This window comes from Hippopotamus amphibius, chromosome 12 (assembly GCF_030028045.1).
Source record: "Hippopotamus amphibius kiboko isolate mHipAmp2 chromosome 12, mHipAmp2.hap2, whole genome shotgun sequence".
Lineage (NCBI taxonomy): Eukaryota > Metazoa > Chordata > Mammalia > Artiodactyla > Hippopotamidae > Hippopotamus > Hippopotamus amphibius.
In genome coordinates this window covers 67,609,799-67,632,829 of record NC_080197.1, presented here as the reverse complement: position 1 = coordinate 67,632,829, position 23,031 = coordinate 67,609,799, and the positions used below count along the sequence as shown (strand labels likewise).

At 37.1% G+C, this 23,031-nt stretch overlaps 1 protein-coding gene across 4 annotated transcripts in view; it reads right to left on the bottom strand.

Moving 5' to 3' along the window:
• The window catches only part of EPS8 (epidermal growth factor receptor pathway substrate 8), a 177,928-nt gene that overhangs the window by 19,137 nt on the left and 135,760 nt on the right, over positions 1-23,031 (bottom strand). For 3 of the 4 annotated variants that reach the window (XM_057702842.1, XM_057702841.1, XM_057702843.1), the window contains 5 exons: positions 17,644-17,792; positions 14,858-15,041; positions 6,242-6,375; positions 2,458-2,557; positions 1,119-1,262 (listed from right to left, as the gene is read on the bottom strand). In XM_057702842.1, the coding sequence (XP_057558825.1) occupies positions 1,119-1,262; positions 2,458-2,557; positions 6,242-6,375; positions 14,858-15,041; positions 17,644-17,792 (711 nt within the window). The remainder of the gene's footprint in view (positions 1-1,118; positions 1,263-2,457; positions 2,558-6,241; positions 6,376-14,857; positions 15,042-17,643; positions 17,793-23,031) is intronic. The other variant, XM_057702845.1, reaches the window with a different exon arrangement.

The following is a 23,031-nucleotide window of genomic DNA, read 5'->3' as shown; positions in this document are numbered from 1 at the left end:
ATGACAAATGATGAACATCAAATAAGTATATAATATATATGCACATCAGCCCAAACATAAGCACAGCAAACAGAATTCCCACTGCCATTGCTGTAAGTTATCAAGATATATAGATTGTATACCAATTCTTTATTTTAAATGTTTGTGTGATTCTCAAATCCTAATAAGGCCAAAAGTCTCTCTGGATAAGTGTGGGACCTGCGCTGGGCTTGAACACCACGAGGAGCCAGAAGTCCTTACAGAATGGTCACAGCAGCACATGACCACAGTTCTAGGTTTGGAGAGGCTTTATTTTACTAATCCTAGGCATGAAATTTCACTATTTCACTGCATATTCTCTGCAGGTTCAGCTTCTGCTCAAATTTATGACATATTTATAGGGTCAGATGTGATTTTTGCTCAAGATTCTGAAAAGGAAAAGAATTTTCCTAAGAAAGTATCTACCACAGGTTCAGAGGCTAAGCCTGGGACAGTCCATCCATTCTGTCTCTGCTGGCAGGTCCAACTCTAGAGATCCTGCTGCAGATTTAAAAGCACATGGTGGTGGCCCTGAGCTCCTGTGATTACCACATCTGAAGAAAGATAATGGTGCGGAGAAATAGGTGGAGGGTCTACCATGTGAAGGTAGTTTTTTTAAAAGGGATTAGGATTCGGTAGTTGGAAGGTTGAAAGCAAACAGGCTATAATCAAAGTCTATACAGAGGATGAGAGCAAAGGCTGGTGAAGATGAACCGGTAGACACTCCAGCCACTGTCTCAGTGCTGTCCCCTATCACGACCCTTGGAAAAGGGGGCTGTGGGTAAGAGTAAGAGGCAGAAATACTATTTCTCCAAATGTCAAAAATATTATAGGGGAGAGAAAAACAGCATTCAGAGGAACAGTCACTGAGATACACATTTGGAGCAATTTCCTGATGAAGTAAATCAGGAAAACATATGTATAATTCTTCCTTATGTCCCTAGCCACTGTCCCCCAGTTATCCTAGAAAAAAAAGGTATAAATTATATAATCAATTAAGTCTCAAAATGACTAATACATAAAAAGTGTTTAAGTCCTGATTAGGAGCGATGAATTAGAAAACCTGAAAAAGTTAAGCTTTGCTCAAAAATTGTCATTACCTGGATGGTATGCGTGTAAGGTGGATCAGCACGCCCTAATCCAGACTCTGGAGGTCTCACGATATCCAAAATGTTATTTGGCACAAATCCAGAGTCTCCGCTTGCATTTCGGACTTTCCACCATTGCTTCCTGTCATCAAGGATCTGTCATCATATAAGAAAATGAAGGCGTCATTTCTGTACCAAAACCAATCTATGGAGGAAGTCCGATTTTTAGTCTTAGTCCAAGAAAATGTTTTCCCTTTTAATATGCTGACTCAGCATCAACATACTGTGGGTTAAATGATTCCCAGGAGTTACACTAAGAACTACAATTACTGGACTTCTCTGGTGGCACAGTGTTTAAGAATCTGCCTGCCAATGCAGGGGACGCGGTCCAGGAAGACCCCACATGCTGCAGAGCAACTAAGCCTGTGTGCCACAACTACTGAGCCTGTGCTCTAGAGCCCGCGAGCCACAACTACTGAGCTTGTGTGCTGCAACTGTTGAAGCCCACGTGCCTAGAGCCCATGCTTCGTAACCAGAGAAGCCACCACAATGAGAAGCCCATGCACCACAACACTGTAGCTAGCCCCCACTTGCCACAACTAGAGAGAGCCTGCACGCAGCAATGAAGACCCAATGCAGCCAATAAATAAATAAGTTAATTAATTAAAAAAAAAATTACAATTCCTAGTATAGAACAGGTATGGTACCTCTCTACCCAAGGTCCATATTACTTCCCAAGAATGCTTAACTATTCGCAGTATCTGAAGTACTTAAGAAGAGTTACTTGGAAAAGGTCTATTGTCTTTATCCTTAGAACAGAGAGGAAAGGTATAAAAAACATTTTTTTTTTTTTACAAAAACTACTGTAACTATGCCACATTGTATATTAGAGAAGATGAACTCTCAGTTATAACTGAAGAAAGAGATTTGGGAGTCACTATAGATTATTTCTGAAACCAGTAGCACACTCGCTGCTGGTTACATTTGTGCAAGGGTACTAAAATAGGAAGGAGGAAATGTTTTCTCTTATTAAAATACTATGGTGCATCTACATCTGAAGTGATAACTAGCCTTGATTCCAGAATAAATAAAGTCCAGAAGAAGGAAGAGGGCAAAGTAAGCTGAGAAATCCAACCCTGCCTCCCAAACAAACAGAAAACAGATAAAGCAGCTACCCCACCTAAATAGATAGAGGTATCTGTAATATGCTATATCCTTGGTAAAATAAAATAATCCTGAAGAATAATTTCTTGATCTCAGCATTTCTTTGAGGAAGGTTTAGGTATATACCAGAGGAGGAATACAAGAAATCCACTTTATTAAAGGTATAACAAAGGTAAAATTATATTACCTCTAAAATATCATCCTTTTGAACTGAGAGCTCACTGTTGTTCCTTGCCACAAAGTCATACTTGGACTTGGCATATTTCTTGGGTTGTAGATCATAATTTCTACAAAAAGAAAGAAAAAAGATGATCATCCTGCTAGCTATCCCTAAAGGTTGAAAACAGAAGTAAAACACCAAGGCAGGACAATTCCTACCAGAAACCATTTGAACAAATTATTTAGATAGTAGTTAATTTTATTATATTTTATAGAATATGAGAATATGAGTACTTAATTTTATTAGATTTTGGAGATTTTACCATTAAAATGAACAAACAATAGCTAGGGCAAAAATAAATAATGCAAAATCACAATGCTAGTTAGTGCTAAGCCAAATCTGGAATGCAAATCTATGAATTCTTGGTCCATTAAATCCAATATCCAAAATACTGGATACTGCTTTGTTAACCAGCATTTTTACCATGAAAGAACAAGGATAATGGTCAATGTTATCATTTTTCATAAAATTAAAGGAGACTGAAGATAATTTCTAAAGCAGTCATTTAAATTATATGTTGATTTCACTAATTCAAGCAATGTCTTCAATTTATTAACCCAAATATATATGAAAAAATTATGACTAAGTGTCAATTCTCAGGAAAGCTTTGTCCAGTTGTCTAAAATGCAAAGGAAGATATGGATTAAGTCCAAGACCAATAACACTTCTTAATTAATTAATTCACTATAAACTTATTTTAAGAGTAAGAATAGCTGTACATTTTTTTTTAAAAAAGAAAATTTTCTTTAAAAACCAAACACTTCAACTGGCACAACAGTGTAAAGCAATGATACTCCAATAAAGAGCTTAAAAAAATAAAAAAATAAATAAAAAATAAACATAAAAACAAACAAAAAAAATAAAAACCAAATACGTTTTTAATCATTAAATGACCATTAATAGATTTAACAACATAATTTTAAAATGCTTTTTTATAATATAACAAACCCTGATATATCAACAATGTACTAATATTTGCTTCACTTCAATAACGAAATAATAATTAGAATTATTTTTTAATTAATTTTACTCCCTAATCTTCTCCTCCATTTACATTCCCACATTTCCTCATACATCTCTGTAAGGAAGGAGCTAACGATGTCTGGTCATCCTTCCCTGTCAAGAGGCCATTCTGCTCGCTGCCTACCAAGGTCATCTAAAATACTGAATCACAGTGGGGCCTGCGGGACAGTTGTGGGCACAATATATCCTGTCATCATAGGGAATCGGCTACCTCCTGGATAGTAACTCCAGGAGAAGAGAAACAGGAACAAAGGCAAATCATAACCTGTAAGCCATATTGGCAATTCTTGGCATATTAAAAAACTAAGAAAATGTGGAAAAAGTGAAATTATGGCCAAATTATTATATATTATTAATAATAATACATTTTAAACCATGTTCCATGGATTTCCTACCCCTATCTCTAGTTTTATATGATCACGTTCCATTAAAATTTCATTTGAGGGGGATGAGATGTTTCAATCACTCCAAAGATTAGCAAAACAGTAGTAACTTCAGTTTTCTATCTTTCTCTTCTCTCTCATGTTCTTATCTCCTATGACCTGGAAAGGAATCACTGCTAATAACAGAGAGTTGAGTGTACTGTACAACAAAGGGAAGAGTAAGTCTCTGTCACTGTGTATGTGAATCAACGGGTTGTTTAAAAGAAACATTGACTGTAGTTGTCTTTGAAGTCTTTGCTATCTTGCATGTCTCAGAAGTGACGGCCCAGCACGCACTTACAGAGTGCTTTAGAATTTACAGATCTTTACGGTTTACAGTTTCTTATCCTCTATAGATTAAATATGGGTAAGACACTGACCATAGTTATCAATCTGAAAATCACGCTTTATAATTTTTCAGATATACCAAAGTTTCTTAAGAGATCTAGAATGTATCAAAATGTATGGTTTCTGTTTCTGATTTGAAGTAATAGATACACACCTGATATAGACTAGACACAAAGACAGCAATGATCTGAGACTTTTCTAAAACACAAATTGCTTTTGAATACAGTAAACAATACCCTCAAAGATGAGGGCTCTAAATTCTATAGGTGGTATCCCTAAATGACACTGTAATTTCACTGAAGAGTGAATATACTTCATATGGTATTTACTGCATTCCTGGTATGTAATAAGTTTAATAATAATTATTAAGAAAAGAAATTCCAAACCCTGTATTACATATCAGACCAGAACTTTCAGACAGTTTTTGCAATAATGATGACAAATTTTCTTAGCAACATCAATGATCCAGGCGTCTATTAACAACCCAGCTCCTATTATAACAGCCCAGCTGAGAGACTGAACCCATAAAGACAATGGAGATATATCAGTACAATTTACCCCTTAAAAAAATTCTTTCTCTGACAGTCTTAAGATCTATATACTTGAATATCCCTTTATGGAATTTCCTTCACTAGTCTGAAATAATTTCTAGAATACTGACAGCTAAGACAGAAAAAAAGGAAAAAGAAAATACTAGGATGAGGAACAAGTTGCTCAAAAAGAATTTCAATGAAATAATTTTTAAACTTCAAAACTGATTTTCACCTGTATCTCCTGAAAATTGAATCTACAATTAAAACTTCTTTCATATGTTGGCATTTTCAAAATGTATTACTCATTGCTGACTTTTCTTTGTACTCAATTTAATATGTTACTGGTGCCCTTAGAATAATAACTGTATAATTTCCACATCATTTTACTTAAGTATTACCTCTATTATCATTCCTGACAAAAACCCAAAACTTTAAATCCCACCTTATTTAGATTCTATTAAGAAAAGAATATACTGAAAAGAAATTAAGGGCACGTGACACTCATAGTAAGAGAGGCTTTGAGGTAGGAAAGTACTTGGACAAGCTCTCTACCCCGCTTCATCTGAATGATCATTCTCCCTTATCCTTGTTATCAATACTTCACCTTTTTCTTTCTCTTATGTGTATGGGTTGGCCTCTGTAAACCTCATATGCAGTTTACACTGGAAACAAGATTGAAAAAGTGAACCTATTCCAATTCAATTTATTTCTTCTCCATCTCAAATCTCCATTTTTGCCTACAATGAATTTTTTGAGCGAGTAAATACGGGAAAATAAATGAAATGTAAAACTGGAAAGTGAAAATAAAATATAGGATGAAATGGCAAAAATGGCAAATAAGGCATTGATTCTGTTTAAATATTCAGTTTATATTTAGTTTAAATACTTCTATCTAAAGGAAGGTTTGTTTGTTTTTTGTAGGGGGAGATAAAGATGGAAATTATTTCCTTTTGAAGTTACAGAAATGGAAAGATCCTTAGAGACCATCTGGTGAAAACTAGAGAGTTTCAAAACAATTCTTCTTCTTAATTCACAGATTTTGTTAGCAGCATCTTTTAAAAAATGGAAAGTCATCCAATGGCATTTGCACTAAGTTAGAATTATAGACTGGAGACTTGTTCATCAAAGCCAGCTCTATAAAAGAACAACTGAAACTTTCTTTTTTTTATTTTTTATTTTTAAAAATTTTTATTGGAGTATAGTTGCTTTATAGTATTGTTAGCTTCTATTGTACAGCAAACTGAAGCAGCTATACGTATATGTATATCCCCTCTTCTTTGGACTGGAACAATTGAAACTTCAACAAACAATTAATAGATGAGAAGTTTAAAGAGGTAGTGAACAATACAGACACTGGCACCTCTATTTGCATTAAACCAGAGATAATCATCCACTGCTCTCCAAATGATGCCCGTGAAATGTTACCTATCTACATGACGATGAGGAGTTGGCTTAAAAGGAACAGAGGCTTCCCCTTGGTCCAACTGAGGCCCTCTTCCATAAATGTTACTGAGTGCTGCATACCCATCAGCTGGAGGATACTCTGATGCACTGGAGTGCTGAAAGACAGAGGAAGAAAGATTAAAGAATCACCAATACTATTTGAATGAGACTGACGTCAGTTAACAAGAACCCTCCACTACATTGTGATGTTTCATCTTCAAGTGACCGACCATTATATGTTAATAAATTATGAAATGGGGGTAATATGTTTTTGTCAAAGACTTATTTATAATAAGAAAATTAGAGCAAAGACTAAATCTTAATTCAGGAAATAACCATGTATAAAAGCAATAAATTCTTTCCTTGGGGATTTCAGTAATAGGTGATTTTGGTATTAGGCAGACTTTAACAGCTTGTATAAAATAAAACTGGTTTAAAAACAGCAACAATAAACAGCTATAAAAGGGGACATCGACAGTAACACAATCATAGTGGGAGACTTGAACACCCCACTTACATCAATGGACAGATCATCCAAACAGAAAATCAATAAAGACACACAAGCTTTAAATGACACATTAGACCATCTCGACTTAATTGATATTTATAGGACATTCCATCCAAAAACGACAGACTACACTTTCTTCTCAAGTGCACACAGAACATTTTCCAGGATAGATCACATCTTGGGTCACAAATCAAACCTCAGCAAATTCAAGAAAATTGAAATCATATCAAGCATCTTCTCAGACCACAATGCCATGAGACTAGATATCAATTACAGGAAAAAAACTGCAAAAAATAAAAACACATGGAGGCTAAACAATTCACTCTTAAACAACCAAGGAATCACTAAAGAAATCAAAGAGGAAATCAAAAAATATCTAGAAACAAATGACAATGAAAACACAACAACCCAAAACCTATGGGATGCAGCAAAAGCAGTTCTAAGAGGGAAGTTTATAGCAATACAGTCCTACCTTAAGAAACAAGAAAATGATCGAATAAACAACCTAACCTCACACCTAAAACAACTAGAGAAAGAAGAACAAAGAAACCCCAAAGGGAGCAGAAGGAAAGAAATCATAAAGATCAGAGCAGAAATAAATGAAAAAGAAAGGAAAGAAACCATAAGAAAAATAAATAAAACTAAAAGCTGCTTCTTTGAGAAGATTAACAAAATTGATAAACCATTAGCCAGACTCCTCAAGAAAAAAAGGGAGAAGATGCAAATCAACAGAATTAGAAATGAAAAAGGAGAAGTAACAACGGACACCTCAGAAATACAAAACATCATGAGAGACTACTACAAGCAACTATATGCCAATAAATTGGATAACCTGGAAGAAATGGATACATTCTTAGAAAAATACAATCTTCCAAGACTGAACCAGGAAGAAATAGAAACCATGAACAGACCAATCACAAGTACAGAAATTGAGGCAGTGATTAAAAATCTCCGAACACACAAAAGCCCAGGACCACATGGGTTCACAGGCGAATTCTATCAAACATTTCGAGAAGAGTTAACACCTATCCTTCTCAAACTCTTCCAAAATATTGCAGAAGGCGGAACACTCCCAAACTCATTCTACAAGGCCACCATCACCCTGATACCAAAACCAGGCAAAGATGATACAAAAAAAGAAAACTACAGACCAATATCACTGATGAATACAGATGCAAAAATCCTCAACAAAATACTAGCTAACAGACTCCAACAGCACATTAAAAAAATCATACACCATGATCAAGTGGGGTTTATCCCTGGGATGCAAGGATTCTTCAATATACACAAATCAATCAACGTGATACATCATATCAACAAATTGAAGGATAAAAACCATATGATCATTTCAATAGATGCAGAAAAAGCGTTTGACAAAGTTCAACATCCATTTATGATAAAAGCTCTCCAGAAAATGGGCATAGAAGGAAATTACCTCAACATAATAAAAGCCATATATGAAAAACCAAAAGCCAACATCGTTCTCAATGGGGAAAAACTGGAAGAATTCCCTCTAAGAACAGGAACAAGACAAGGGTGTCCACTCTCACCACTGTTATTCAACATAGTTTTGGAAGTTTTAGCCACAGCAATCAGAGAAGAAAAAGAAATAAAAGGAATCCAAATTGGAAAAGAAGAAGTAAAATTGTCACTCTTTGCAGATGACATGATATTATATATAGAAAACCCGAAAGACTCTACCAGAAAACTGCTAGCACTAATTGATGAGTTTAGTAAAGTAGCAGCATACAAAATGAATGCACAGAAATCTCTTGCATTCCTATACACTAACAATGGAAGAGCAGAAAGAGAAATTAAGGAAACTCTCCCATTCACCACTGCAACAAAAAGAATAAAATACCTAGGAAAAAACCTGCCTAAGGAGGCAAAAGATCTGTATGCAGAAAACTTTAAGACATTGATGAAAGAAATCAAAGACGACACAAGCAGATGGAGGGACATACCATGTTCCTGGATTGGAAGAATCAACATAGTGAAAACGTCTGTACTACCCAAAGCAATTTACAGAGTCAATGCAATCCCGATCAAATTACCAATGGCATTTTTCACAGAACTAGAGCAAGAAATCTTACGATTTGTATGGAAACGCAAAAGACCCCAAATAGCCAAAGCAATCTTGAGAAGGAAACATGGAGTTGGTGGAATCAGGCTTCCTGACTTCAAACTATACTACAAGGCCATAGTGATCAAGACAGTATGGTACTGGCACAAAAACAGAAAGGACGATCAATGGAATAGAATAGAGAACTCAGAAGTAAGCCCAAACACATATGGGCACCTTATCTTTGACAAAGGAGGCACGAGTATACAATGGAAAAAAGACAGCCTCTTCAATAAGTGGTGCTGGGAAAACTGGACAGCAACATGTAAAAGAATGAAATTAGAACAATTCCTAACACCATACACAAAAATAAACTCCAAGTGGATTAAAGACCTACATGTAAGGCCAGACACTATCAAACTCCTAGAGGAAAACATAGGCAGAACACTCTATGACATACATCAAAGCAACATCCTTTTTGACCCACCTCCTAGAATCAGGGAAATAAAATCAAGAATAAACGAATGGGACCTCATGAAACTTAAAAGCTTTTGCACAGCAAAAGAAACCATAAACAAGACTAAAAGGCAACCCTCAGAATGGGAAAAAATAATTGCCTATGAAACAACGGACAAAGGATTAACCTCCAAAATATACAAGCAGCTCATGCAGCTTAATACCAAAAAAGCCAATAACCCAATCCACAAATGGGCAGAAGACCTAAATAGACATTTCTCCAAAGAAGACATACAGATGGCCAACACACACATGAAAAGATGCTCAACATCACTCATCATCAGAGAAATGCAAGTCAAAGCCACAATGAGGTATCACCTCACACCAATCAGAATGGCCATCATCACAAAGTCTGGAAACCACAAATGTTGGAGAGGGTGTGGAGAAAAGGGAACTCTCCTGCACTGTTGGTGGGACTGTAAGTTGGTACAGCCACTATGGAAAACAATTTGGAGGTTCCTTAAAAAAGTACAAATAGAACTACCATATGATCCAGTAATCCCACTCCTGGGCATATACCCAAAGAAAACCATAATCCCAAAAGAAACGTGTACCATAATGTTTATTGCAGCACTATTTACAATAGCCAGGACATGGAAGCAACCGAAATGCCCATCAACAAATGAATGGATACAGAAGATGTGGCATATATATACAATGGAATATTACTCAGCTATAAAAAGGGATGAGATGGAGCTATATGTCATGAGGTGGATAGAACTACAATCTGTCATACATAGTGAAGTAAGTCAGAAAGAGAAGGACAAATATTGTATGCTAACTCACATATACGGAATCTAAAAATGGTACTGATGAACTCAGTGACAAGAATAAGGATGCAGATACAGAGAATGGACTGGAGAACTCGAGGTATGGGAGGGGGCGGGGGGTGAAGGGGAAACTGAGACGAAGCGAGAGAGTCTCACAGACATATATATACTACCAACTGTAAAAGAGTCAGTGGGAAGTTGTATAACAAAGGGATTCCAACGCGAGGATGGAAGATGCCTTAGAGGACTAGGGCGGGGAGGGTGGGGGGGACTTGAGGTGGGGGGAGTCAAGGAAGGGAGGGAATACGGGGATATGTGTATAAAAACAGATGATTGAACCTGGTGTACCCCCCCAAAAAAATAAATAAATAAATAAATAAATAAATAAATAAATAAATAAATAAACAGCAACAATAAAACCCTTAACTTTCACTTTCTATGTTTAAGAAATAGACCCTTGCCACCCAGCAAAGTAAATACTATCACATGAAAATCATCTGAACTCTATGGATTAAAATTATACACTCATTATTCTCATTCTTTAAATGTACATGGACCCTATTTTTTAATATTTTTAAATGGTAACACTATTATCAGATTTACTGTTAAGGATAACAGAGAAAGGCAAAAGCACATTGATCTTGATAGTCTATAGTCCAGAATAAGACAATGCTGGAGTCATTTCTTTTTTCAGTTAACACAAGGCAGACATGAGCCTACTGGGCTGCTAGGTGGGAGAACCGAGATCTATGGGAGAACCGAGATCTTTAAAGCAGCATGGCTTTAAAGCTATGGGGCAAAAGCGAAGAACCAAACAAAACAAGTTCATCTATGGATTTTGTATTGTTTCTTTATGTAAAATGAAGTAGGGTACATGCACAACAGACCCTAAAGCGTTGGAATTCCTTGGCTATTTCAGCTGTTTATGGATTCACGGGGACAAAATATTTGAAATAGGGAATGTTTTAGAAAAGGTTTGACTGCTTGTTTACTGTAGTTAATTCAAATCACAAAGTTGGCAGGAGCGGGGCTGAATTCATTCACAGAGAGTGTAGGTGAGGTGTCTCCCATGGACTGCTATTGATGTCAAAGTACCCATAATATATTACTCCTATGGAACATATATCAGGATACTGCACTTAACACACAAACACAGATAAACAATTTTTTACCACTTAAATACGTTAGCTTAAACCATCAATGAAGTGAAAAGGCAATCTATGGAATGGGAGAAATCATTTCCCTGATCAGATATCTGATAAGGGGTTAATATCCAAAATACATAAAGAACTTATATAACTCAACAGCAAAAAGCAAACAATCCAATTAAGAAACGGACAGCGGAACTGAACAGACATTTTTCCAAAAACATACAAATGGTCAACAGGTATATGTAAAGGTACTCAACATCACTAATCACAAGGGAAATGCAAATGAAAACCACTTTGAGATATCACCTCACACTTGATAATAGCTGCTGTCAAAAAGACAAGAGAGAACAAGCACTCGCAAGGATGTGGAGGAAAGGGAACCCTTGTGCCCTGTTGTTGGAATGTAAATTGGTACAGCCACTATGAAAATAGTATGGAAGTTTCTCAAAAAATTTAAAATAGAACTACCATATAACTCAGCAGTCCCACTACAGGGTATAATACTGAAGAAAATGAAATTAGGATCTCAAAGAGAATGCTGAACCCTAAGGTTTACTGCAGCATTCTTCATAATGGCCAAGATACAGAAAAAACCCAAGGATCCATCACAGATGAGTGGATAAGATGTGGTATGTATGTATATACAACGAAATATTATTCAGCCATGAGAAGGAAGAAAATCCTACCATTTGTGACAACATGGATAAATCTTGAGGACTTAATACTAAGTAAAATAAGCAGACAGAGAAAGACAAATACCACATGACATCACTTATATGGGGAAAGTAAAAGAAAAAAAAGTCAAGCTCATAGAAACAGAGAGCAGTAAAATGGTTACCAGGGCTGGGGGTGGGGGAAAGAGGGAGAGATTGGTAAAAGGGTACACATTTTCAGCTATAAATGAATAAGGTCTGAGGATCTAATAAAAATGCCGTGACTATAGTTGATGACATTGTATTATATAATTAAAATTTGCTAAGGGAGTAGAAGTTGAATGTTCTCAACAACAACAGATAAATATGTGAAGTGATGGCTGTGTTAATTAGCTAGATGGGGGGGAAATCCTCCCACAGTGTACACATATATCAAATCACTACGATATACACTTTAAATACCTTATGTTTTTATTTGTCAATTACACCTCCATAAAGCTGGAATTAAAAAATAAAATAAAAAACAAATGGCTTAATTAATTCAGTTTATCATTTCCCTAGGAGACAAGAGAGGCACTAGATGATCAGGCCATTTTTTATTAAACACTGTTATAAATGGAGGAGATGAGGAGACAGAATCACCCACAGCTCCTGTCTAGCTCTGAACATAACAGTGATGTCAGACAGTATGAAGTCACTAGGTCCTGAGAGTGACTGGGAATATTAGGAGGGAGGAGAGAAATGATGCTAAGTGACTAACTGTGATGACTGTACAACTGTGTTCAGGGCGGCTGCTGGTTCAGAGGGAGGAAAGAAGCTGAGCACTGCCACCCATATTTGTCACTCCTTGTCACCTATGCCTTTCGGTTCAAAACAAAACCACCAGATCCTGAATTACCCAAGTCTTGTCCTGAATGCATTTTTTATCGTTGCAATAAAGTATAATATTATCTCTCTTCTGGGGATGATTGCATTTTACGCATTTTTAAATCACCATTACTTTGGCCTCTTTTCCAACAAAATCTTAAGGCATAAAATCCCCTAGAACTGCTAGCACGTGCTTTTCAATTCATTTTTTTCAAATCTCTGAATAAGTGCTTAAGTCATAAAATGGAAAAGAGTTTACGACAGGAAAATGATAACTCATTACAAGGAAGAATTCTCAATAATTCTTCTTCTAAAGTTACTTATACACTGAGAGCAGACAAACTTTTACACTGGAAGCCAGAACATATTACTCTCTCCTTAAATACACAAATTGAAAACGAACTCACAAAAGAGAATTTCTGAGGCATACATTATAAAGTGGATATATTTTCTTATTTAAGATATGAGGACTGTAAGCTAGAAATTTCTGTGATTTGAAAATACTCAGCTGTAACTATAGCAACAGCAAGTGTATCATAATTTCACGTCTGATTACATTTTCTCCTTTACGAGGAAGGAAAATTCATTGTGATGAGGTCTGAACTATAAAATACAGCTAAGGACATATGTCTGCTAACCAGTGCCCAGAGCTGTGAGGTCACCTTCTTAATCACTCAATTAGAGGGAAGGGCAGTTACAGAATCCACCCCTACTATTATATGCTGCCAGAAAAAAAAAAAAAAAAACAGTTACAGTAGAAAAAGATTATTTTCAGAGCAGTATATTTGCTTTATTTTTAAAGTTTCAGAATTTAACCAATCTTCTCTAACACTATGGCTATTGCTGAAAGAAACATTTTTAAGAAATTTATGTAAATGTTCCTCCCTAAAAGTGAGGATTTACTCTGGTTTGATAATTCATTCCTTGGTATCATATTTCCTACACTGTAAATACCCACAGGGATCTGTAAAATTAATCTAAGGAATTAAATAAAGGAAATGAACAGGACTTCAAGGAGGATCTAGTCATTAATTTTCTGTTTCTTCTTCAAACTAGACCTCATTCATCTAACCCCTCAGGTTCTGATCATCCTTCTCAGTTTGGTTCAGCTTTAAGTAGTGTTTAATGTTTTTTCTGTCAGAACAAGAAGAGTCCTAGAAAAATCATTTTTAAAGAATGTGAAGAAATAACATACTCAATTGCAATCCCTCAATTTGCTCCCCCAACAAGTTATAGTCCAAAGCTTACTAAAGATCGTAAAAGATACAGTATATTTTATGATGTCCTTAGGGTGTAATAGTGTTATAAATCATCGTTTGGACCTGGGACTGGAGTCCAAGAGAAGCTTTGGCCTTCTAGCCAGGCTGATAGGACTTCGGGAGGTTTAGAATGAAGCCAAAAAATGAAAAAGAAAGAAAGAGAAAGAAGGGGGGGGAGGGGGGGGAGAGAGAGAGAGAGAGAAAGAGAGAAAGAGAGAGAGAAAGAGAGAAAGAGAGAGAGAAAGAAAGAAAGAAAGAAAGAAAGAAAGAAAGAAAGAAAGAAAGAAAGAAAGAAAGAAAGAAAGAAAGAAAGGAAGGAAGGAAGGAAGGAAGAGAAAGAGAAAGAAAAAGAGAGAAAGAAAGAAAAGAAAGAAAGAAATGGGACATTCAGCAAAAAGCTGCTTGGGATGGGCTTAGAGGTCTGGGTCCAAGGAACTGTCTTGAGTGTCTGATGATGCGAGAGGAAAACAGAAAGCATGAGCCAAGCAGCAGTGGGGCAATTTCCTGATGAGGAGAGAAAGTACAAAGTCCAAAAGACGGAATCACCAGGGCTCAAGGGCACGGCACGAAGGCCAGGGAGGAGAGCTGGCAGGCTGGGAGGTGTGATACATATGGGCTGGGTTTGGGCTTCACAGGGAAACAGAGCAACTGTCACCATGACAAAGAGGTGAGAGGTAACTGAGAGCAGCAGGACATCTGGTCATTGATTCGAGAACAGCCTTCCGATCAATCAAGTGAGAACTCACAATCAGAGTTACAAGAGAATGCACAGATTATTGCTCTTCCCACAAAAGGTGATGCTGAAAGGCTACCTCTGTGGATGATCTTTTTGCTTCTTGCTTGCGATGATGTTCCGCTGCGTTGGCCACAGACTCAGTCAGTTGATAGAGATCCGGCTCCGCTGATGTTCCCATGAAGTTCAGCATGGGGGGCTCCCATCCGCTGCGGAACCGTGGGACATAGGGTGGGATAAACTGTTCCTTTGGCCACTCTGTTCTGTGGAAGGACATTAAGACGTGCGAACAGGAAAATTAAGAAACACCTCTGTGCTCAAAATGATCTTCAGTAGGGCTGGCCACAAAAAAACAAAAACAAATAACAACAAAAAACAATGCACACCAAGTCTGCCCCCTTTCCATCCAAAGAGAGAAAGTAAACATGTTTATGCTAGTATTTAATGCTGATAAAATGAAAGGAAGGCTGAATTCTACTTCATAATCTGCTTTTACTACATTGCCTCTCCATTAGTTCCACTTTTTACCTGGGAAAGGAATGTGAAGCTAGAAGTGTGATAAGTACTTAGGACACAAGCTTCTCTAAGCATCTGCAGTGGTTTCTGATCTTCACCTTTCCCTTCACTCCACTAGCATCATCATGAAGCCTCTTGATATGAGATATATTTTTCAAAAGAGAAACAGCAGGGAATATTCTTAAGGCTCCCGATCTTTTAAGTTATGAAGTCTCCTGAAGTGAAGCAGATTACTAATTTTGTAAATTAAATAGATCAGCTAGGTTTTCATCAATAAAATCAAGTTAAGACTAATCTGTAATATAATTATGACCCAATCATTACTTAGTAACTCTGAGACTTATTCCTACAAGCTCCTAATCACTCATGAACCACAAAAATAACTGGGAAACATTATTAAATTCTGCTAAAATGTGTTGTTTTACCTTTCACACATGATTTAATTCTTCAGGTTATATTTCTACTATGATGAAATGACTCAGATTATTATGTACTTTTATGATTCTTTTTTATCTTTATGAGGTAAGTCAGTATATTCATTTCCTAATACTCTAAGCAATCGGGATCTGAAATGACCATTTTCTCATGTCAAGGGTGAAAAATATGAGTTCCTTTTGATGTAGTTTTCCTAATAGTCATTAATTTTCTCATTTTGAGGTAGGACCCAAGACAAAGAAATTAAAAAGTGTAAGCTATTTTAGTACTTTGAGATCTGATACGTTTAATAGGCTTTATGAAAAAAAATGAAAAGATCCCTACCTAGGCTTACCATAAAATCATAATCTACATAAATCTAATAAATTTAAGAAATCTACTTAACCAGTTTTTACACAGTATGATATATAAATATGATACAGTATGTTATATTAATATATAAAAATATGCATAAATAAATTTAGATAATATTTTCAATATAAAAGCAACAGCTACAGGGCTCTTAAAGAATCTTCTGCTTGGTAAACCACTCCACGAGCAAACCATATTCCAACACAAGCAGTTACCAAAGTCCAAAATATAAGTGGGAATGGTTTATACATATTTCAATAGAAGAAAAGCAGAAAAAAATATGAATTGGTCCATTACTTTAAGGCTAGTCTAAAACCCTTAGGAAGACAAACTTCTACATGACGATACTGAATGATTTACTCTAAGTGGTGAGAGAAATAAAAAGATTTGAATAAATGAGGAAAGCAGAAATTATTTAATCACATATACTGAAATGAGAAATATTTGTATAACTTGCTTGGCTCAGCAAACTTGAATCCTACAATTGCTAGTGATTTCTTTTCCATAGTCACCTTACTGATGAGATGCAGTTCTTAAAACTGTCCCCTCCTCTTTTTCATTCTCCATAGTTCTAGTCCCAGGGAATGCTGTTTAATAAGGAACCTCTACTATTGCATTATCGTCCCAAGGGGCCTCACGCCTCTAGTGACTTTTGTCCATGTCCCCACTAGACTCACTCCCCACCAGACTTCTCTTTCGAAGGTGTGGTTGTGTCACACTCCTATTCACAAAGCTATTGGCTCTCCGCAGCCAAAAAACCACACTCCAGCTCCTTGGCATGGCACTGGGAGCCCGGACCCAGCCCTGTTCATCGCCGTACGCCTCATTCACCACCGTTCCTCTGCTCTCTGTTCTCCACAAGCTCCCACTACCCAAAGTCTACACTCCAGCTAAACCCACATTCACAGTCCATTTTCTTGACTTCTTGCTTCATGGCTTCACTCATGCTGCTGTCTCTACTGGGCAGGCCCTTTCCCTGCTATGTATTTGTGGAAATCTTACTCATCCTGCTGAAAGGCAGCTGAGCAAAATAATTATGAACACCTACACCAGGGCCAGATCGCCTGCATTCAAATGCCAGGTCTGCTGCTTACAAGCTGTGTGGCTCTGGGCAAACTACTTAACCTCTCTTTGCCTCAGTTTCCTCACCTGTAAAATAGGGATAATAAAAGTGCATGGAAGAGTGCCTAGCAAACACTATATGTACACCTACGTTTATACACATATCCCTACTAGTGTTATTATCTGTTGATTTTAAATGCCAGCTCTTCTTTGAAAGCTAACTGCCCTCCTCTCTAAACCCTCTTCCTGACGGCTCCACCTTGCCAAGTGATGGCAGTTTATTTATGAGTTTCTCCTGGTATTCATCATGCCTTACACCGTACACTTCTATCCTCTCCACTAGACCTCCAGCTTTTTAAGGGTTTAGGTTTTTTCATCTACAACACCTCCTCTTTCATACATAGAAGGTTAAATAAATATCTCGCTAGGTTCGTGGACTAAACAAAGAACAATACTTAAAGTATTCGAGGTATTCAATGCTAAACTCATGTATATGTTTACCTGGCTTTCATCCAAGAGTCTCCCAATGACATCCACAGCTGCCTCTCATCGGCAGTGACGGTGTAACTCAAGAAATCAATTGTGTCCTTAGTCAGGAGGGGGCTGAGTACTGAACTCGCTAGTTCAGGACCTCCTGTTGCCTGCACCACCTACAATGGCAACAAATCATTGTTTAGCAAGATGATGATTATCTGTACATTTTCAAAATGTGTAGATATAAAACAACCCATGATAAAAAACAAGCAGCTTCTATATACTCAAATTAAATCTTCATCCAGATCAATCCATCCAGCCCAATGGTGCCTAATCATCTAAAATGAAAAGTTAATAATTTAACAACTTTCACAGGATCTGTCTACTGGCTTCATATGACTGTAATTTCCCTAGAAAATACTAATGGCTATCCAGAGAATTCTAAGTCCAGTGGTTTAACTACTGCTGCCCTAAAAAAAATATGAATGTATCTCTACTGGAAAATCTATTATGCCAAACTTGAAAAATATGGTTCTAGAAATGAATACTTTAGGGAGAAACAAGGCTCAGGTTAACAATCTATGGCTGTGCCTATAAAGACATACAAAAATAAAGGGATGCAGAAAGGAGAGAAGGATGAGAACTGTTCCTCTGAATCTATGGTATTCCTTCCCAGAATTTAATTCTAGGAAATTGCCCTGATTTAAAATAGACAACCTAATGATTAGCAAAAATAAACAAACAGGTGCAACTCTCTGATAAGCAAAATGATGATAAGTAGATGTCTGAAAGCTGCTCCAATTTTACTTCTCAGGAGCTATTTCCTGGCTAAGGAATGGTAATCTCCTACAGCAGAAACCAGAGCCCTTTTATAAAAATCTCACCTTCCCAGAGATACGGCACAAGAATAAAGGGATTTTTTTTTTTTTTTTTTGAATGGCTCCAGACCAAGAGTCAATTTCTCTCCAGTCATTCAGGTGTTCTGAGTCTGCTGTGCTGTTTTGTACCTCTTTGTCTTTGCACATGCTACTTCCCAGCCCCCAAAAGGCCCTTCCTTATCATTTTAGAACTCTACTTGGGTACCACCTCTTCTGAGAAGCCCTTCTTAATCCCACAGTGTAACTCTGATGCACCCTGGGATATGCAAGAATGCATATCAGCTACACATTCCATTGTAACTTGGGCCTTGTTTTTCACTTCTCCTCCTTTGGTAGGACTTGGACCAAAACCTATCAGACTTTGAACTGCAGAAGACACAGGATTAGGGGAATGAATAAGTGAAAGAAAGGATGAAGGATAAGGGAGGTGAGCAGACTCTTATTTGAGAACAAAACCTACCCTGAAAGCCTGACACAGTGATTTTCTTTTTAACTTCTAAGCCCTATAAGCTTTTCCAGTAAATAGGTAGGAATGACTAAGAGGGAAAAGAAAGAAATATTTAAAATCTTGGTTTAACAGTGAGAATAGGAAATGGAACAAAAGAAAGTAAATAAAAGGTCATGGGTCATAGTTCCCTCTGAAGAACATGTGCCCCCGTGTGTGCGGTGGGTACGCTTGCGTGGAGACGCTGAAGATACAGGGAGGGACTCACAAGGTTTAAAGCCACTAAATTTTGTCTGGCTAGTAGCAGGCCCTGAATAAATGTTCCTTTCCATCTCTCTTGTCCAAGTAAAATGTCTGGGACTCTGTAGGCAGAACATTAAAAGAAGCAACAGAAGTACTATGTTTGGGAGACCATTAATAAGGAGTTATTTTTGAGAAAAGAAAATATAAAATAAATCAATGTTTTCAGATACACAGCCTGATCACAAAGACTAATTTTTGTATGTTAGGGAAAGCAGTCCCACTATTTTATAGTTCTACTCTGTGTAATGTCTGGATTTCTACTTGTGATCTGTGAAAGACTGTGAAAGGAATGAGAGGAGGTGGCAAAAACTGCTTTATAAACAATACTTCCTAACACTCAAACTAAGATAGTATCAAATGTGTTGAACAAAGAATAAAAATTTTGCTAATGAGCTAGCATCAGTTTCTTTGCATGTGGATGGCCCTGATCTAATTTTTGAAAGAGCTTAAAAAGCAAGAATAATTCAACAATAACTAGACAAGCAGAAATCGGATACTCTATTTATAGTAACAACGTAGGGAAGCATTCATAAATTATTGATGTAACCTCGGACTTTCATCTTCCAATCTCTTATCGCCAGTTCTGACATTCATGCTGATAAGGTTACTTACTTTCCTCTGTTTGTAAAGCAATATGCATTTCATATTCTACTTCAGGTCTTGTCTAGTTACCCTTGGGAAAAGAAGGAGGAGATTTATCCCTTTTTATTACTTGGATTCTTTTTTTCAGTTTTTTTCTGATAATGAGGCAAAACCTATGAGAAATGCTTGAATTTGCTCCATTTTTAATAAAGATTAAAGAACTCAATGACCGTGGTCTTCATATGCTCTAAATCAAATTAGTGAAATTTACCTGCTTCATAATTACCATTCTTACCCTTTAAAAAAAACCACAGAAATGACACACAGAGCAATCACACACTACTAACAATTATCATTACTGCTCTTGTTATTCTATAAAGCAATCATCTGCTCTTTTGACAGGATGAACCATTCAAAACCACTCCACACGTCCCTGACTTAGCCCATCAAACAGGAAACTCTGTCCTCCTAGAATTATTTAAAAGAAAGAGATTCTGCCTTCTTTCCATTCCTCTCTCACTTGCCCTCCCCAAATAAAGAGGAACGACTTATCAAATTTGTGGTCTTGTGGAATTATAGAAAAGGGTAATTTGCAGCCCAGTCTCTTTTGTGAGCTGTGTGTAAGGCCAACAGCTGTTCCATCTGCTTTCTGTTGCTATGCTTTTACCAAACTCCAGCACTTTTCTTTGTGCACTCGAACATTATTTCAGCTAATTGTCCCAGCTGTCCGGTAGGACAAGATGGTGGTATACGTCAGCTTGGAAAAACCGCTATTATATAGTTTGCAAATATAAGAAATAGAAAATGGGAAGGGAAGTATAGTGCTGTACCTATTTCATTAAACGTATCAGAAAAGAGCATACCTGGGTACTGAAAATCTAGAAAATGAAAACGTCTATCTTGGATCCTGCCTGTGATACAAGTGGTATAAACTTTTGCTGGACAGAATTTATGGAAACATCCAACTCTTTCACGAAAGGAATTGCTCCCAATGCACCATTTTGTTATCATCAAAAATTATATCTTATGTAAAAATACACACGAACGAGAGGGGAGTTTTCTGGGGGAAAATCTGTATTATGTACATATCACTGTACCTGGCACATACGGGCCTCCCAAAGACTGCTAATTGCCCCCTAGTATCCATTCTCTTCTTCTCCCTTCTAGAAAGAGAAACCCCTACATTTTAGATAGAACACACAGCCACTCCAGTGGAGACTACATGCCTTTGGTGTATAGGTATGGCCATATGAGGAAGTTTGCACCAACTGGATAATGGCAGAAGTTGTCTAAGTCTGGAGTTACCTCCTTAAAGACAAAGCTTTCTTTCTCTGCCTTTGTACGTCTGTTTCAAGGAAATGGAGGTAAGTCAGCTTCCACCACAGAAATGCCTGACAGAGTATCTGAATTCCTCCTCTTGGAAACATTTTCTTCATTTGGCTTCCAGAATACCTACCGTGATATTCCTGTTTTTCTCCTCCTGACTTCCTGCTTCTTCTCATTCTTCTTCGCTGGTTCTTCTCACTCTCCCATCACTGAAACTACCTACGGCCCCATCAGCCCCTCATCTTCTTTATTTATCATCACTCCCTTGGTGACATCATTGAATTCCATGGCTTTATATGCAGAGGATCCTCGCATTTATAACTCTAAGCCTGATTTCTCCACTGAACTCCAAATTCATACATTCAACTGCCAATTCAAATTTCTCCATCTGGATGTAGCTCAGCTTTGACATTGCCTAAAGTGAATTCCTTACCCTTTGCCCCAAACCTGTTTTACCCACAGTCTTCCCCATCTCAGTTAATAGTTAGTCCATCCTTCCAGTCTTAAGCCAAAATTTTGGAGATATCCTGGACTCTCACATGACACTTTCAATCTGCCAGCAAATCTTGTTGCTTATGTTTAATCAGAATGAGACTTCTCACCACCTCCAGTGTTACCTGGTCCAAACAACATAATCTCCCATCTGGATTATTTCCATAGCCAGCTCAGTCCCTTCTTCCCTCAAATTTCTAAACACTGCAGCCAGAGCAATCCTTTTCTGCTGAAAACCCTCCCAAAGTGTCAAAGGTTTCAGCATCACATATAAAGACCAATAAGATATGTCCTCCTGTTTGCTGACCTCATCTCCCTCTAGTTGAGATCTCCGCCCTCATACTATTCAAGTCAATACCCATTTCTTCCAAGAACAGAATTTGTATGTTATCATCTCAGAGCATCTACGTTAGCTGTTCTCTGTCTAGATTCTCTTCCTTCAGAAATCCACGACTCATTCACTTCATTTACTCAAATGGTACCTTCTCAGTGAGTCGTTCCCTTAATGAACCTTGTTCAAAAAGTGTAATACTCCACAGCGCATGGGCACACGCACACACACGGCACTCCCATTCTCCTTCGTTGCTATATTTTTCCATGCAGCATTTATTTTGGGTGAATTACTTATACATTATTTAGGTTATTGGCTGCCCCTCCACATTATAACATAAGTTCCAAAAAGAATTTATGTGTTTTGTTCCTGATGAGCTACTAATAACGTCAAGCACAGAGCAGGCTCTCAGTTAATATTTGTTAAATAAATAAATGAATGAAGAAGTGATTGAATCAGAGAGCTCAGGAGATGGAGGAACACCTCACTGAAAGAAACCTGGATCTCTGCATGACTTCATGGAGCAAAGACATCCATCCCGCATCGGATTCCTCATGCCTCACTTATTTTGTGAGAAAGAGAAAATTTCCTATATTGTTCAAGCCATTCATACTACATACTAATATATACTGAAACAGTAGTATCCAATAAATCTTTATTTCTTTTCATTTCCCTAGCTCTATCAGAGACATCAGTTTCCTTAGCTATAAAATAAGGTGTTTGGAATAAATGATTCCTAAGGTTCTTTTAATCTCTCAAATTTCACATCCTCAATGTTCACAATAGATGGCAAAAGAAACAGTACCTAGAAATTGAGTTATTTGTACTGAGGCGGATAGACCTAGAGTCTGTCATAGAGTAAAGTAAGTCAGAAAGAGAAAAACAAATACCATATGCTAACGCATATATATGGAATCTAAAAAAACAGTACTGATGAACCTAGTGTCAGAACAAGAATAAAGAGACAGATGTAGAGAACGGACTTGAGGACACAGAGGGGGAAAGGGGAAGCTGGGATGAAGTAAGAGGGTAGCATTGACATATATACACTACCAAAT